Source organism: Petromyzon marinus, chromosome 74 (genome assembly GCF_048934315.1).
Source record: "Petromyzon marinus isolate PM22_M1 ecotype Great Lakes invasive population chromosome 74, UKy_Petmar_22M1.pri1.0, whole genome shotgun sequence".
NCBI classification, from domain to species: Eukaryota; Metazoa; Chordata; class Hyperoartia; order Petromyzontiformes; family Petromyzontidae; genus Petromyzon; species Petromyzon marinus.
This window is the reverse complement of record NC_133740.1, coordinates 9,303,071-9,321,089: the sequence shown is the minus strand read 5'-3', so window position 1 is coordinate 9,321,089 and position 18,019 is coordinate 9,303,071. Positions and strand designations below refer to the sequence as shown.

Genomic DNA, 18,019 nt, shown 5'->3' with positions numbered 1-18,019 from the left:
CACCAACCCTCCCCACCAACCACCCTCACCAAATCCCCCCCCCCCCCCACACCACTGACCCAACCACCCCACCAACCATCCCCACCAACCCCCCCCCACACCACTGACCCACCCCACTAGCCCTCCCCACCAACCCCCCCACCAACCCCCCCCCACACTACTGACCCACACCATCAACCCTCCCCACCAACCACCCTCACCAACCGCCCCCCTCCCCCCACACCACTGACCCACCCACCCCACCAACCCTCCCCACCAACCACCCCCCACCAACCCTCCCCCATACCACTGACCCCACCCACCAACCCCCCCCCCCCCCGCACACACACACACGACACCCCGACCATGTTTTGTGGTTGTTGTGTCCACGCGTTGTGGTGCGGTTGTGGTGTGGTCGTTGTGTCACCTGGAAGGGTGTGGTTGTTGTTGCTGTTGTTGTTGTGGCGTGGTTGTGGTGTGGTTGTTGTGGTTGTTGTGTCACCTGGAAGAGTGGTTGTTGTGGTGTGGTTGTGGTGTGGTCGTTGTGTCACCTGGAAGGGTGTGGTTGTTGTTGTTGTTGTGGCGTGGTTGCGTTGTGGTTGTTGTGGTTGTTGTGTCACCTGGAAGGGTGTGGTTGTTGTTGTTGTGGCGTGGTTGCGTTGTGGTTGTTGTGGTTGTTGTGTCACCTGGAAGGGTGTGGTTGTTGTTGTTGTTGTGGCGTGGTTGCGTTGTGGTTGTTGTGGTTGTTGTGTCACCTGGAAGGGTGTGGTTGTTGTTGTTGTTGTGGCGTGGTTGCGTTGTGGTTGTTGTGTCACCTGGAAGGGTGGTTGTTGTGGCCGTTGTTGTTGTGTCCACGCGTTGTGGTGTGGTTGTGGTGTGGTTGTTGTGTACACGTGTCGTGTGGTTGTATTGTGGCCGTTGTTGTTGTGTCCACGCGTTGTGGTGTGGTCGTGGTGTGATCGTTGTGTCACCTGGAAGGGTGCGGTTGTTGTGGTGTGGTTGCGTTGTGGTTATTGTGTCGTGGTTGCATCGTGGTTGCTGTGTCACCTGGAAAGGTGTGGTTGTTGTGGCGTGGTTGCGTTGTGGTTGTTGTGTCACCTGGAAGGGTGTGGTTGTTGTTGTGGCGTGGTTGTTGTGTAACCTGGAAGGGTGTGGTTGTTGTTGTTGTGGCGTGGTTGCGTTGTGGTTGTTGTGGTTGTTGTGTCACCTGGAAGGGTGTGGTTGTTGTTGTGGCGTGGTTGTTGTGTAACCTGGAAGGGTGTGGTTGTTGTTGTTGTTGTTGTGGCGTGGTTGCGTTGTGGTTGTTGTGGTTGTTGTGGTTGTTGTGTCACCTGGAAGGGTGTGGTTGTTGTTGTTGTGGCGTGGTTGTGTTGTGGTTGTTGTGGTTGTTGTGTCACCTGGAAGGGTGTGGTTGTTGTTGTTGTGGCGTGGTTGCGTTGTGGTTGTTGTGGTTGTTGTGTCACCTGGCAGGGTGTGGTTGTTGTGGTTGTTGTTGTTGTGGCGTGGTTGCGTTGTGGTTGTTATGGTTGTTGTGTCACCTGGCAGGGTGTGGTTGTTGTTGTTGTTGTGTCACCTGGCAGGGTGTGGTTGTTGTTGTTGTTGTGGTTGTTGTGGTTGTTGTGTCACCTGGCAGGGTGTGGTTGTTGTGGTTGTTGTTGTTGTTGTGGCGTGGTTGCGTTGTGGTTGTTGTGGTTGTTGTGTCACCTGGCAGGGTGTTGTTGGGCCCCATGCAGATGACCTTCTGGATGGTGTCGCCGAAGATGGTGAGCTCCTTCTTGCAGGTGCCATCCTTCAGGGTCGGCTTCACGTAGACAAACGGCTCCTGGTGGATCGTGACGATCTGGCGGCGTCGTCACCGTCGTCATCATCGTTGTAGTCATCATCATCATCATTGTAGTCGTCGTCGTCGTCATTGTAGTCATCGTCATCGTTGTCATCATCGTTGTCGTCATCATCATCATTGTATTCTTAGTTTTTTCGGTAAAGTCACGTTGAAGAGAAACAACAAAATAACAAAATATATATAAAACAATAAAAAATTCTCACGACGTTTCGACCATAACTCAAACGGTCATCATCAGGTGTGTCGGTTTGCATGAAAACCGACACACCTGATGATGACCGTTTGAGTTATGGTCGAAACGTCGTGAGAATTTTTTATTGTTTTATATATATTTTGTTATTTTGTTGTTTCTCTTCAACGTGACTTTACCGAAAAAACTAAGAATATGAATTACTGCAGTCACGAAAGCTTTAAATCAAAATCATCATTGTAGTCGTCGTCATCGTCGTCATCATCGTTGTCATCGTCGTCGTCATTGTAGTCGTCGTCGGGATCGTCGTCATCATCGTTGTAGTCATCATCATCATCATCATTGTAGTCGTCGTCATCGTCGTCATCATCGTTGGCGTCGTCGTCGTCATTGTAGTCGTCGTCATCGTCGTCATCATCGTTGGCATCATTGTCGTCGTCATCGTCGTCACCGTCGTCACCGTCATCGTCGTCATTGTAGTCGTCGTCACCGTCGTCATCATCGTTGTCGTCATCGTCGTCGTCGTCACCGTCATCACCGTCGTCATCATCATTGTCGTCACCATCGTCGTCACCGTCGTCACCATCGTCGTCATCATCATTGTCATTGTCGTCACCATCGTCGTCATCATTGTCGTCACCATCGTCGTCATCACCGTCATCACCATTGTTGTCGTCACCATCATTGTCGTCGTCATCACCGTCGTCACAGTCGTCATCATCGTCGTCGTCACCGTCGTCATCGTCGTCATTGTCGTCATCATCGTCGTCACCATCGTCATCATCACCGTCGTCACCATCGTCGTCATCATCATTGTCATCATCGTTGTCGTCATCATTGTCGTCACCATCGCCGTCATCACCGTCGTCACCATCGTTGTCGTCACCATCATTGTCGTCGTCATCACCGTCGTCACTATCGTCACCGTCGTCATCATCATCGTCGTCGTCACCGTCGTCACCGTCGTCGTCGTCATCGTCGTCACCATCGTTGTCGTCATCATTGTCATCATCGTTGTCGTCATCATTGTCGTCACCATCGTCGTCACCATCGTCGTCATCACCGTCGTCACCATCGTTGTCGTCACCATCATTGTCGTCGTCACCGTCGTCACCGTCGTCACCGTCGCCATCATCATCGTCGTCATCACCGTCGTCACCGTCGTCGTCGTCACCATCGTCACTGTCGTCATCATCGTCGTCATCATCACCGTAGTCGCCGTCATCGTTGTCGTCGTCGTCACCATCGTCACTGTCGTCATCATCGTCGTCATCGTCATCACCGTCATCATCGTCATCATCATCGTCATCATCATCACCATCGTCACCATCGTTGTCGTCACCATCATTGTCGTCGTCACCGTCGTCACCGTCATCACCGTCGCCATCATCATCGTCGTCATCACCGTCGTCACCGTCGTCGTCGTCACCATCGTCACTGTCGTCATCATCGTCGTCATCATCACCGTAGTCGCCGTCATCGTCGTCGTCACCATCGTCACTGTCGTCATCATCGTCGTCATCGTCATCACCTCATCATCGTCATCATCATCGTCATCATCATCACCATCGTCACCATCGTCGTAGTCATTATCATCGTCACCATCATCACCGTCGTCGTCGTCATCATCATCGTCTTCAATATCATCATCATCCTCAACACCATCATCATCATCACCAGTATCATCATCATCACCATCATCATCAGCATAATCCTCAACATCATCACCAGTATCACCATCACCAGCATACTCAACACCATCAACATCATCATCGTCGTCGTCGTCACCAGCACATCATCCTCACCATCATCATCGTCAGCTTTGACGTCACTACCATCACAATCGTCATGTTCTCTTACCATCACCAACATCACCACCACCACCACCAACATCATCACCATCGCTATCATCATTATCATCGCTATCATCGCCAACATCACCACCATCACCATCATTATCATCGCTATCATCACCAACATCACTACCACCATCATCACCATCATCATCATCGCTATCATCACAAACATCACCACTATCATCACCATCATCACCAACATCACCACCACCATCATCACGATCATTATCATCGCTATCATCACCAACATCACCACCACCATCATCACCATCATCACCAACATCACCACCACCATCGCTATCATCACCAACATCACCACCACCATCATCATCGCTATCATCACCAACATCACCATCATCACCATCATCATCGCTATCATCACCAACATCACCACCACCATCATCACCATCATCACCATCGCTATCATCACCAACATAACCACCACCATCATCACCATCGCTATCATCGCCAACATCACCATCACCAGTATCGCCATCATCATTGTCACCATCATCGTCACCATCATCATTGTGAACACCATCAGCATAATCATCAACATCACCAGCATCCTCAACACCATCAACACCATCAACGTCACTGATGTGTGCGCTTTGAAGAGCACCTTGAGTTTGGTTGACATCTTGAACCCGTCTGGTATGACCTTGCCCCCTCCGGGCCAGACGATGTCCTTGTCGTTGACCTGAGCCTGGGGCGGTCAGGGTCAAGGTGAATGTTGTCATTTTAGAGATCAGAATGTCGTTTATTATTGGGGGAGACGGGGGGGGAGAGGATGGGGGAGGAGGAGGGGGGAGGGAGGGAGGGAGGGGGGAGAGGAGGGGAGGGAGGGAGAGGAGGAGGGAGGAGGGGAGGAGGAGGAGGGAGGGAGGGAGAAGAGGAGGGAGGAGGGGAGGGAGGAGGGAGGGGGCGGTGAGAGGGAGGGAGTGGAGGTGGGAGGGAGGGAGAGGAGAGGAGGGGGAGGGAGAGGAGGGGGAGGGAGAGGAGGGGGAGGAGGGAGGGAGGGGGGAGGGAGGGAGGGAGGGGGGAGGGAGGGAGAGGAGGGGAGGGAGGGAGAGGAGGGGAGGGAGGGAGAGGAGGGAGGGAGAGGAGGGAAGGAGGGAGGGGGGAGGGAGAGGAGGGGGAGGAGATGGGAGGGAGAGGGCGGTGAGAGGGAGGGAGTGGAGGTGGGAGGGAGGGAGGGAGGGAGGGAGGGGGGGAGGGAGGGAGGGAGGGAGGGAGAGGAGGGGGAGGAGATGGGAGGGAGAGGGCGGTGAGAGGGAGGGAGTGGAGGTGGGAGGGAGGGAGAGGAGAGGAGGGGGAGGGAGAGGAGGGGGAGGGAGAGGAGGGGGGAGGAGGGAGGGAGGGGGGAGGGAGGGAGGGGGAGGGGAGGGAGGGAGGGAGGGAGAGGAGGGGAGGGAGGGAGAGGAGGGAGGGAGAGGAGGGAAGGAGGGAGGGGGAGGGAGAGGAGGGGGAGGAGATGGGGGAGGGCGGGGGGTGAGAGGGAGGGAGTGGAGGTGGGAGGGAGGGAGGGAGGGAGAGGAGGGGAGGAGGGGAGGGGAGGGAGGGAGGGAGAGGGAGGGAGGGAGGGAGGAGGGGGAGGGGAGAGGGAGGGAGGATGAGGGAGGAGGAGGGGAGGGTTGAATGGAGGCTGGAGGAGAGGGAGGGTGTGCAGTCTATGCTGGAGAGCTGTGCAGCCACCTTCTTCTCCTCCGTCCCCAGGCCACGAGTCCCCAGGGCCCGCCCGGCCTGCAGGTTCACGAGGACGTACTCAGGGTGCCGGCGGTCGCCCTCCTCGTCGAACTCCACGCGCCCAGTGAGGCCCTCCTTGAGGCTGGCCGACAGCAGGTACCTTGGGCGGAGGCAAAGGGGGGGGGGGCGGGGCGTCCGTAAATTACGTCACGCGATTTTTGACCCTCGTCCCCCCCCCCCCCCTTCAAATATGACGTAACAAAGCTCTGCACCCACCCCCCCCCCCCCAAAAAAAAATAACGTGCTTCAAATGGCTTTAAACTATTGCTGTCATTGTAGTAGTTGCGTATTTAATGTGGCGCTAGCACTCTGATGTTGTAGGAAGAAAACTTTTATTAAAAATAAATATTTAATTAAGTAGAACGTGTTGTGTCTATGTTTTGTTGCGCATTTTCGATGTGACGTCGCAATGTTGACGTGACGTCACATTTCTCTGACCCCTCCCCCCCCCCCAGGTGCGTGACGTCATTTATGGACGGCCCCAAAGGTGCCAGGCCCCCCCCACCCCCCACCCCCGCCCACCACCCCGGATCGCCTTGCGCAGCATGCTGCTTTGGGGCAAGTGCTGTGAAGCGAGGTGGGTGGGTGGCCAGCGGGCACGCGCCTTGACCCCGTGACCCCGTGACCCCGGATTTCGTCTCCCCGGAATGGTGCCGAGGGGATAAGGCGGAGGAGGAGGAGGATGATGGAGGATGAGGAGGGGGAGCAGGAGAGATGATGGCGGAGGATGTAGGAGGAGGAGAGAATGGAAGGAGTGGAGGGATGGATGGATGGGAGGGGTGGAGGCAGTGGACGTAGGGAAGGGAGGGAGTAAAGGGAATGGATGGAGGGAGTGGAGTTGGATGGAGGGAGGGGAGGGAGAGAGTGAGGAAATGGAGAGAGGGATGGAGCGAGTGGAGGGAGCGGAGCTGAGTGGAGTGGAGCTGAGTGGAGCTGAGTGGGTGGTGTGGAGTGGAGTGGAGCTGAGTGGAGCTGAGTGGAGTGGTGTGGAGCGGAGCGGTGTGGAGTTGAGCTGAGTGGAGCTGAGTGGAGTTGAGTGGAGTGGAGTTGAGCTGAGTGGAGCTGAGTGGAGCTGAGTGGCGCTGAGTGGAGTGGACCTGAGTTGAGCTGAGTGGAGCTGAGTGGAGCTGAGTGGAGTGGAGTGGAGTGGAGCGGAGTGGAGTTAAGTGGAGCGGAGCTGAGTGGAGTTAAGTGGAGCGGAGCGGAGCGGATGGAGTGAGTGGAGCGGAGCTGAGTGGAGTTGAGTGGAGCTGAGGGGAGTGGAGCTGAGTGGAGTGGAGCTGAGTGGAGTGGAGCGGAGCTGAGTGGAGTGGAGCTGAGTGGAGTTGAGCGGAGCTGAGTGGAGTGGAGCTGAGCGGAGTTGAGTGGAGCTGAGGGGAGTGGAGTTGAGTGGAGCGGAGTGGATGGAGTGAGTGAAGCTGAGTGGAGCTGAGTGGAGCGGAGTGGAGCGCAGCGGATGGAGTGAGTGGAGCTGAGTGGAGTGGAGCGGAGCGGTGTGGAATTGAGCTGAGTGGAGCTGAGTGGAGTTGAGTGGAGTGGAGTTGAGCTGAGTGGAGCTGAGTGGAGCTGAGTGGAGTGGACCTGAGTTGAGCTGAGTGGAGCTGAGTGGAGCTGAGTGGAGTGGAGTGGAGCGGAGTGGAGTTAAGTGGAGCGGAGCGGAGTGGAGCGGATGGAGTGAGTGGAGCGGAGCTGAGTGGAGTTGAGTGGAGCTGAGGGGAGTGGAGCTGAGTGGAGTGGAGCTGAGTGGAGTGGAGCGGAGCTGAGTGGAGTGGAGCTGAGTGGAGTGGAGCGGAGCTGAGTGGAGTGGAGCTGAGCGGAGTTGAGTGGAGCTGAGGGGAGTGGAGTTGAGTGGCGCGGAGCGGATGGAGTGAGTGAAGCTGAGTGGAGCTGAGTGGAGCGGAGTGGAGCGCAGCAGATGGAGTGAGTGGAGCTGAGTGGAGTGGAGCGGAGCGGATGGAGTGAGCGGAGCGGATGGAGTGAGCGGAGCGGATGGAGTGAGCTGAGTGGAGCCGCGTGGAGTGGAGCTGAGCGGAGCGGAGCGGAGCTGAGTGGAGTTGAGTTGAGCTAAGTGGAGCGGAGCGGATGGAGTGAGTGGAGCTGAGTGGAGCTGAGTGGAGTGGAGCTGAGTGGAGTGGAGCTGAGTGGAGCCGCGTGGAGTGGAGCTGAGCGGAGCGGAGCGGATGGAGTGAGTGGGGCTGAGTGGAGCTGAGTGGAGTGGAGCTGAGTGGAGTGGAGCTGAGTGGAGCTGAGTGGAGTGGAGCGGAGCGGAGTGGAGTGGAGCGGAGCGGAGCTGAGTGGAGCGGAGCTGAGTGGAGCCGCGTAGAGTGGAGCGGAGCTGAGCTGAGCGGAGCGGAGCGGAGGCTTCGGGCTGAAAGTTTGGGAGTGGAGTGGGAGGTCCCCCGTGGGCCGGGCCGAGCGAGTCCGAGCGAGTCCGAGCGAGTCCGAGCCTCACCGGTTGAGCGTGAGGCCTCCCTTCCACACGGCCGTGTTGCCCACACAGCCCCGCGGGGGCTCGCTGACGTTCTCCCTCTCCGTCGCCTCCTTGATGGAGTGGGCGAGCAACGCCACCGCGTCGCGGATGTGGGCACTCTCGTTGGAGCCGTGCTGCAGCTGCAGGCCCAGCAGCCCTGGTGGGGGGAGGGGAGGGGGGGAGGGGGGAGGGGGGGGAGGGGGGAGGGGGGGGAGGGGGGGAGGGGGATCAAGATTATGGAGGGGGGATCAAGATTATGGAGGGGGAGGGGGAATCAAGATTATGGAGGGGGGATCAAGATTATGGAGGGGGAGGGGGAATCAAGATTATGGAGGGGGGATCAAGATTATGGAGGGGGAGGGGGATCAAGATTATGGAGGGGGAGGGGGATCAAAATTATGGAGGGGGATCAAGATTATGGAGGGGGGATCAAGATTATGGAGGGGGAGGGGGGATCAAGGTTATGGAGGGGAGGGGGGATCAAGATTATGGAGGGGGAGGGGAAGGGGGGATCAAGATTATGGAGGGGAGGGGGAGGGGGAGGGGGGATCAAGATTATGGAGGGGGAGGGGGATCAAGGTTATGGAGGGGGAGGGGGGATCAAGATTATGGAGGGGGAGGGGAAGGGGGGATCAAGGTTATGGAGGGGGATCAAGGTTATGGAGGGGGAGGGGGATCAAGGTTATGGAGGGGGAGGGGGGATCAAGATTATGGAGGGGAAGGGGAGGGGGGATCAATGTTATGGAGGGGAGGGGGAGGGGGAGGGGGGATCAAGGTTATGGAGCGGGAGGGAGGGGGTTTGGGTGGAGTGGTATTCAAGGCAGGATCGGTCGATGTGGAAGGGAGGTCAAGGTGGGGTGGAGGTCAAGGGTGGGATCAATGTTGTGTCAAGGTGGGGTCAACGTGAGGTCAACGTGAGGTCAACGTGAGGTCAACGTGGCGGGGTTCGGGGGGGGGAAGTGTGAGGGGTGGGTGGGGTGGGTGGGGTGAGTGGGGGGGTTGGGTGGATGAGGCGTGTGTGTGGGTGTGTGTGTGTGGGGTGTGTGTGTGTGGGTGTGTGTGTGGGTGGGGTGTGTGTGGGGTGTGGGGTGTGTGGGGTGTGTGTGTGTGGGGTGTGTGTGTGTGGGGTGTGTGTGTGTGGGTGGGGTGTGTGTGGGGTGTGGGGTGTGTGGGGTGTGTGTGTGTGGGGTGTGTGTGTGTGGGGTGTGGATGTGTGGGTGTTTGTGTGTGGGGCGGTTGGGTGTGTGTGGGGTGTGTGTGTGGGGTGTGTGTGTGGGGTGTGTGTGTGGGTGTGTGTGTGTGGGTGTGTGTGTGGGTGGGGTGTGTGTGGGGTGTGGGGTGTGTGGGGTGTGTGTGTGTGGGGTGTGTGTGTGTGGGGTGTGTGTGTGTGGGTGGGGTGTGTGTGGGGTGTGGGGTGTGTGGGGTGTGTGTGTGTGGGGTGTGTGTGTGTGGGGTGTGGATGTGTGGGTGTTTGTGTGTGGGGCGGTTGGGTGTGTGTGGGGTGTGTGTGTGGGTGTGTGTGTGTGGGGTGTGTGTGTGGGTGTGTGTGTGTGGGTGTGTGTGTGGGTGGGGTGTGTGTGGGGTGTGGGGTGTGTGGGGTGTGTGTGTGTGGGGTGTGTGTGTGTGGGGTGTGTGTGTGTGGGTGGGGTGTGTGTGGGGTGTGGGGTGTGTGGGGTGTGTGTGTGTGGGGTGTGTGTGTGTGGGGTGTGGATGTGTGGGTGTTTGTGTGTGGGGCGGTTGGGTGTGTGTGGGGTGTGTGTGTGGGTGTGTGTGTGTGGGGTGTGTGTGTGGGGTGTGTGTGTGGGGTGTGTGTGTGGGGTGTGTGTGTGTGGGTGGGGTGTGGGGTGTGTGGGGTGTGTGTGTGTGGGGTGTGTGTGTGTGGGGTGTGGATGTGTGGGTGTTTGTGTGTGGGGCGGATGGGTGTGTGTGGGGTGTGTGTGTGGGTGTGTGTGTGTGGGGTGTGTGTGTGGGGTGTGTGTGTGGGGTGTGTGTGTGGGGTGTGTGTGTGTGGGGTGTGTGTGTGTGGGTGTGTGTGTGTGTGTGGGGTGTGTGTGGTGTGTGGGGTGTGTGGGTGTGGGGTGTGTGGGGTGTGTGTGTGTGGGTGTGTGTGGGGTGTGTGTGTGTGGGGTGTGTGTGGTGTGTGGTGTGTGTGTGTGTGTGGGGTGTGTGTGTGGGTGGGGTGGGTGTGTGTGTGTGGGGTGTGGGTGTGTGTGTGTGGGATGTGGGTGTGTGGGGTGTGTGTGTGGGTGTGTGTGTGTGGGGTGTGTGTGGGTGTGTGTGTGTGGGTGGTGTGTGTGTGTGGGTGTGTGTGGGTGGGGTGTGGGTGTGGGTGGGGTGGGTGTGTGTGTGTGGGGTGTGGGTGTGTGTGTGGGGTGTGTGTATGGGTGTGTGTGTGTGGGTGGGGTGTGTGTGTGGGTGTGTGTGGGTGGGGTGTGGGTGTGGGTGGGGTGGGTGTGTGTGTGTGTGTGTGGGGTATGGGTGTGTGTGTGGGGTGTGTGTGTGTGGGTGTGTGTGTGTGGGTGTGTGTGTGTGTGTGTGTGTGGGTGTGGGGTGTGTGTGTGTGGGTGGGGTGTGGGTGTGGGTGGGGTGGGTGTGTGTGTGTGGGGTATGGGTGTGTGTGTGGGTGGGGTGGGTGTGTGTGTGTGGGGTATGGGTGTGTGTGTGGGTGTGTGTGTGTGGGGTGTGGGTGTGTGGGGTGTGTGGGGTGTGTGGGGTGTGGGTGTTTGTGTGTGGGGCGGGCGGGTGTTGCAGTTGGGTGGGTGAGGCGTGTGTGTGTGTGTGGGTGAGGCGTGTGTGTGTGTGTGGGTGAGGCGTGTGTGTGTGTGTGGGTGAGGCGTGTGTGTGTGTGTGGGTGAGGCGTGTGTGTGTGTGTGGGTGAGGCGTGTGTGTGTGTGTGGCTGAGGTGTGTGTGTGTGTGGGTGAGGTGTGTGTGTGTGGGTGAGGCGTGTGTGTGTGTGTGGGTGAGGTGTGTGTGTGTGTGGGTGAGGTGTGTGTGTGTGGGTGAGGCGTGTGTGTGTGTGTGGGTGAGGTGTGTGTGTGTGTGGGTGAGGTGTGTGTGTGTGGGATGGGTGTGTGTGGGTGAGGCGTGTGAGATGTGTGTGTGTGAGGTGTGTGTGTGGGTGCGTGAGGCGTGTGTGTGTGTGGGTGGGTGAGGCGTGTGTGTGTGTGGGTGAGGTGTGTGTGTGTGTGGGTGGGGCGTGTGTGTGTGTGGGTGGGGCGTGTGTGTGAGGCGTGTGTGTGTGTGTGTGAGGCGTGTGTGTGTGTGGGTGGGGCGTGTGTGTGTGTGGGTGGGGCGTGTGTGTGAGGCGTGTGTGTGTGTGTGTGAGGCGTGTGTGTGTGTGGGTGGGGCGTGTGTGCGTGTGGGTGAGGCGTGTGTGTGCGGGTGTGTGCGTGTGTGTGTGTGAGGCGTGAGTGTGTGTGAGGCGTGCGTGTGCGTGTGGGTGGGGTGTGTGCGTGTGGGTGGGGTGCATGTGTGTGTGTGTGCGTGTGGGTGGGGTGTGTGTGTGTGCGTGTGGGTGGGGTGTGTGTGTGTGCGTGTGTGTGGCGTGTGTGTGTGTGTGTGAGGCGTGTGTGTGTGTGCGTGTGTGTGTGTGTGGGTGGTCACCTTCAGGCGCGTTGACCAGTGCCGCGGGCGAGACCTCCCTCTCGCCCACGAGCCACACGTAGCCGCTGCCCGTCATGTTGAGGAGCGCCGCGTCGCGGTAAACCGTGGACGCGTCCTCGGCCCTGGAAAACGTCGCCACGGCATCACCGCTTGACCCTCGCAAGAGGAACTGAACTTTGACTAGCTCTTTATTCTAAAGTTCGTTCGGAAAAGTCACGTCGGTAGAAAATGAAATGATAAAATAATAAAATTTAATAAAAATAATAAAATAAGATACAAAAAATACGATTGAAAATAAAATCAAGAAACTGTCGAAGGTTTTTTTTAGCGTTTATTTTAATATTTCAATGTTATTTAATTATTATTTTTATATTTTTTTTCTTTATTGTCTATCTGCGTGACTTCACCAGACGGACCAAGAATATGAATTCCTGCAGTCGCGAAAGTTTTAAGTCGAAATTTTGCGACTGTTTAGCATTTTGTATATCCTTCCCCCCGGTATAATGCCCACCGAGTTGCTATTATACGCAGTGCCGGATGAAGCAAGTGCCTGGCCTCTAGCACTTGTTATAAAGGCCCCCTAAACAAATAAATAAACACATAAATATTAAAACACAATGGTCTTTTTCACTTGCATAGTAAAGCAATTTGTATTTCATCATTTGCCATACGGCCAGATAATACGACAAATCGCTGACCCTAAACGCCCGGTCGTTCGTATAAGTCGAAGGCGGTGTAGTACTATAGTAATAGAGCAAGTGCAGAATCATTGAACCAGGAATTGATAGCTTGAAAGCGTTTAGCGCGGGGCCCTTGAAAGTGCGGGGCCCGTAGCTACTACATTTGTAGCTACTACACGTGTAGTAGCTACTACACTACTACACGTGTAGTAGCTACTACACTACTACACGTGTAGTAGCTACTACACTACTACACGTGTAGTAGCTACTACACTACTACACGTGTAGTAGCGACTACACTACTACACGTGTAGTAGCTACTACACTACTACACGTGTAGTAGCTACTACACTACTACACGTGTAGTAGCTACTACACTACTACACGTGTAGTAGCTACTACATTTGTAGCTACTACACGTGTAGTAACTACTACACTACTACACGTGTAGTAGCTACTACACTACTACACGTGTAGTAGCTACTACACTACTACACGTGTAGTAGCTACTACACTACTACACGTGTAGTAGCTACTACACTGCTACACGTGTAGTAGCTACTACACTGCTACACGTGTAGTAGCTACTACACTACTACACGTGTAGTAGCTACTACACTACTACACGTGTAGTAGCTACTACACTACTACACGTGTAGTAGCTACTACACTACTACACGTGTAGTAGCTACTACACTACTACACGTGTAGTAGCTACTACACTACTACACGTGTAGTAGCTACTACACTACTACACGTGTAGTAGCTACTACACTACTACACGTGTAGTAGCTACTACATTTGTAGCTACTACACGTGTAGTAACTACTACACTACTACACGTGTAGTAGCTACTACACTACTACACGTGTAGTAGCTACTACACTACTACACGTGTAGTAGCTACTACACTACTACACGTGTAGTAGCTACTACACTACTACACGTGTAGTAGCTACTACACTACTACACGTGTAGTAGCTACTACACTACTACACGTGTAGTAGCTACTACATTTGTAGCTACTACACGTGTAGTAACTACTACACTACTACACGTGTAGTAGCTACTACACTACTACACGTGTAGTAGCTGTGTAGTAACTACTACACTACTACACGTGTAGTAGCTACTACACTACTACACGTGTAGTAGCTACTACACTACTACACGTGTAGTAGCTACTAAGCTACTACACGTGTAGTAGCTACTACACGTGTAGTAGTGTAGTAGCTACTACACGTGTAGTAACTACTACACTACTACACGTGTAGTAGCTACTACACTACTACACGTGTAGTAGTAGCTACTACATTTGTAGCTACTACTACACGTGTAGTAGCTACTACGTTTGCAGCGACTTTTGCTGCTAGGAGAATCCGGCACCGACCAGAATCCAGTGCCGGATTTCTTCAGCTATCAGTACAATTATACATCGCCACACGATAGCTGAACGAAGTGGCCTTGCCATCGTCGCGCGGAATCACAGATCATCGCCAGCAGCTGCAGCCAGGTTGCCTTAAACGCGCACACGGGTTCTTGATGTGGAGGGGGGGGGAAACCGGGAGGGCCCGGAGCAAAATCCACGCAACGACCACGGAGAGCGGACGACTCAGAGAGAGAGAGAGTGAGAGGATGACTCAGAGAGAGAGAGTGGACGACTCAGAGAGAGAGTGGACGACTCAGAGAGAGAGAGGATGACTCAGAGAGAGAGAGGATGACTCAGAGAGAGAGTGGACGACTCAGAGAGAGAGAGAAAGAGAGGATGACTCAGAGAGAGAGTGGACGACTCAGAGAGAGGACGACTCAGAGAGAGAGAGTGGACGACTCGGAGAGAGAGGGTGACTCAGAGAGAGTGAGAGAGAGAGGATGACTCAGAGAGAGAGTGGACGACTCAGAGAGAGAGTGAGAGAGAGTGGACGACTCAGAGAGAGAGAGAAAGAGAGGATGACTCAGAGAGAGAGTGGACGACTCAGAGAGAGGACGACTCAGAGAGAGAGAGAGGACGACTCAGAGAGAGCGGACGACTCAGAGAGAGAGAGTGAGAGGATGACTCAGAGAGAGAGTGAGAGAGAGAGGACGACTCAGAGAGAGAGTGGACGACTCAGAGAGAGAGAGGATGACTCAGAGAGAGAGGACGACTCAGAGAGAGACAGGATGACTCAGAGAGAGAGAGAGGACGACTCAGAGAGAGAGAATGACTCAGAGAGAGAGAGGACGACTCAGAGGCGCAAGAAGGAGGAACCACAGACGAGCTGGAAGGCAACAGCAGCAGCCACGCGGCGGTGGGGAGGAGCCGGCGCTGCCAACAGCTTCCCAAGCTCTGCCATCCTCTATGCATTAAGGTGTCACCGGCCAATGAATGAGCGTCTACACATGGGAGGAAACCGGAGCTCCCAGAGAAGACCCCCACCCCTCCCCCCCACCGTACAGACAGAATGGGCGGAGTCCACATTTTCGCCCCAGAGCCAGGGGGAAGACTGCTCCTCCTCGACACCCACCCACGGGACAAGGGGAACCTCCACAACCCCATCTGTGCGTGATCCACCAGCCCCACCGCTTCCGCGTCCGCGGTGCTGGATAAGAGGCGGCCACGTGCATGGCTACGTCCACGCGTCCTCTGACGGGGGCTGGTGATGACGCTGGCGAGAAGTTGGGTAACGTCTAAGTCTCATGGTGGTGGTGGCGGTGGTGGTGATGCAGGTGATGTTCCTCACTCAGCCACCAGGAGAATGACCCTGGCCTCCACCTCCCGCGCCTCGCTCAGAAGCAACGTGACGTTCTTCGATCCAGGCGGGAACAGAATGGTCTTCTCCGTCTGGGAATGAGAACAGCGCTCAGCCGAGTTCCACGTTCCCCACACCCTGATCCCAGCACCTTGAAATCCGTGATTCCACCTGCCCCTGATCCCAGCTTCCAGATCACTTGGTCTCTGGCTTCACGTCTCCCGAATCCCATAGATTAATTGATCAATATCCACGCTCAAAGCTCCACGGCTCCCCGATTTCGGGAGTCAAAGCATCTGTGCCTTGGACGCTCCTGGAGCAGGAGAATAAGGGGAATTCAGCTGCACGTATTTAAACCGTCGGTGTCCATTGTAAAATAGGCCCGTGTCTCCGAATTAATATTTGCCTCACGATAAACAAAGGTCATCTTTGGTGACCCACAGGCTTTGTGGCTCAGCGGTTGTTGCACCTGGACACTCTGGGGTTCTGTAGAAACGAGAACTCTGAGATTATATGGCCTGGGCACCTGGAGATTACGGAAACTCTAAAAACAGAGTGACCTTGATTTTTTTTTTCAGAGACTCATAGATTCTAGAAACTTGCAGTATCGACTCAACCCAGAGATCCCGGGAGTCAGATGCTGAAGGGATCAAGGGACACTTGGGGATTCGGAGATACTGGAAGCAAGATACCCATGGACTCAAGAAGGACTCGTACACCCAGTAAATCAGGGACTCGGACACTTGCATGAGGTTCTGAGCTTCACTTTTTTGCCGACACACGGGAGATGCTTTCGCGAGGCACAGTCCATCACCATCCCTTATTTTGAACCAAATGACAACCCTCGAGATTGATCATCCTTGATCATTCAAGCCACAGTCGAACCAAAGTCAATAGTTTGAATGAACTAACTATAACTATCTCAAACTAACTAATTCACTATTCAGGTTCCATTGCCCAGGTAGCCACGAAGAAATGTATCAAGCGGCGACTCTGGGCCTTGCCACCGTGTGCCCCAAGATGGCTGCCGCTGACCAATCATTGTGGCAGGTGCGGTGCAGCTTGTATGTCTCCGTGCGCCAATCGGTGCATCCGTTACTAGAATTCCAATGCGATCGCTTCTGCTATTCTGAAAGTGAACAACAGTTTCCCGATCACGGTCGAACAACCCGCGTTTGAATCCCGTTAGGGGAGACAACGGGGGAAACGGGGTAAAGTGGAAAAGCCGTCACGACAACTGATGAGGGTATGACCTCTCTGCCTTCGAAATTGCGAGTCTAAAGTGCCCTATGCGTGGCACCACCCAGGCCACACGACTATCATCAATACCCCCAGCAGAATCACCGGACACCTGGCGTCAAGAAACCAACCTCTCGACTAGCGAGCTGCGTTTGCTCAATGGTGAGGCCACGACCTTGAGCTCGCCGCCACTTTATGCAGACTCGGATCATTTATCGCAAGGGTCACCCATGAAGCAATGCCTTCTGTTTCAACTTCCTCCTATGAAACGCCACGTGGCATGAAGGCAAAATGGCGGTCCTTTGGGAATGCACAAAAAATGCTGCTGCTTGCCCGGTTTCGTCTACAGTCAGCAGGTGGCGGTATACAGGCGGTAGATAAAAATGGCCGCCAGTAGTGGAGCAGAGAGGCGCTATAGGGCTAGGGTTGCCAATGGTGGCGTAGCGGGAGATCAGGCTTTTAAGGTAGCTATCGAGTGTGCAGGCAGTGCAACTCCACCAGGGCCTGTGGACGGGAGAGACACAGACAGCCGGGTAATTTTCACATCTCTCTCTCACACCTGGCCAAAAAAGTATGTAACTCGAGGCCAATCGACCGAATGTGTTGGACGACAGTGGGTGGTTTCCTTTCAACAGCCATACATTCGTAAAAACATCAAAAGTGCCCGCATATTCTAGTGTTCCCCATGAGTGACAGTTTCAGATCTGCTCTACCCAACTTTTAACATTGATAACATAAGGCATTGCTTTTCAGGTGACTGTCATGATGCCAACACAATAATAATAACAATATAATACACAGTATGCCATTGCGTTGTGCTCGCGTACGCGTGTGACATGCATCAGCGGCCACCTGGGGTCACCTGTGAGCATGCGGGATCACCCGGGGGTCAAGATCGAGGTGACCTCGTGCGAAGGGGAGGATGACCCCTTCAGTGACCCCAGGGTGGGTGGGTTTAGGGGTGTGGGGGAGGGGAGAGAGTGTTGGTGGGAGGGGGGGGGAGTTAACCGGCCTCTCTCTTAATAGTATTTACAAGGGTGGCTCAGCAGGGAATTCAAAAACCAAAAACTATATTTAAAACAACAAAATCATCCACATATTTATGAAAAATAAATATGTTGCAGCGTTAACGGAAATCAACCGGTATTGTGCTCAAAGTTGCGACGTGGGGTAGGTGGTGAGAGGGAGTTCGGGGTGAGGGCGGAAGAGGGAGATCAGGCTTTTTAAGGTTAAATAAAGGCAGGCAATCGCCACATACCTCTGCGAAGACCTGCGCGTCATTCAAATGAGATAATGCGAGCAAAAATAAATAAAAAATAACATTATCTGGCTCTCTCGGGTCCCTAAGCCCCCATCTCGCGGCGATGCCACCACGCTTCAACCAAGCTTACAGCAACCAGGCATCTGAATTGCCCTTCAAGTGGAAGTTGGCATTGGTGTGCAGTCGGTCACCTGAGCACCTGGTCTCAAACGTCCATCCTGTCCATCCTGTGACCATGAGCCAGCTGCTGGTGTCTTCATCATCGTCATCATCAACATCATCATCTTATCCCCTCCTCAATTCCAAACGGCCGTCCGCTCATTCCCGTCACTTGTAGCCAACTCCTCAAGGCAATAACGTCACCAAAAACGAACCTCTAAAGATATTGAATGATAAACACAGGAGGTGTTAAGATGTTCAAACGC

At 54.9% G+C, this 18,019-nt stretch overlaps 1 protein-coding gene across 1 annotated transcript in view; it reads right to left on the bottom strand.

Moving 5' to 3' along the window:
* Positions 1 to 18,019, bottom strand: part of GRIN1 (glutamate ionotropic receptor NMDA type subunit 1) — an 87,250-nt gene that overhangs the window by 46,048 nt on the left and 23,183 nt on the right. The window contains exons 7-12 of the mRNA XM_076056098.1: positions 15,086 to 15,186; positions 11,689 to 11,810; positions 8,067 to 8,241; positions 5,561 to 5,714; positions 4,491 to 4,568; positions 1,684 to 1,819 (exon numbers count right to left, since the gene is read on the bottom strand). Coding sequence (XP_075912213.1) covers positions 1,684 to 1,819; positions 4,491 to 4,568; positions 5,561 to 5,714; positions 8,067 to 8,241; positions 11,689 to 11,810; positions 15,086 to 15,186 — 766 coding nt within the window. The remainder of the gene's footprint in view (positions 1 to 1,683; positions 1,820 to 4,490; positions 4,569 to 5,560; positions 5,715 to 8,066; positions 8,242 to 11,688; positions 11,811 to 15,085; positions 15,187 to 18,019) is intronic.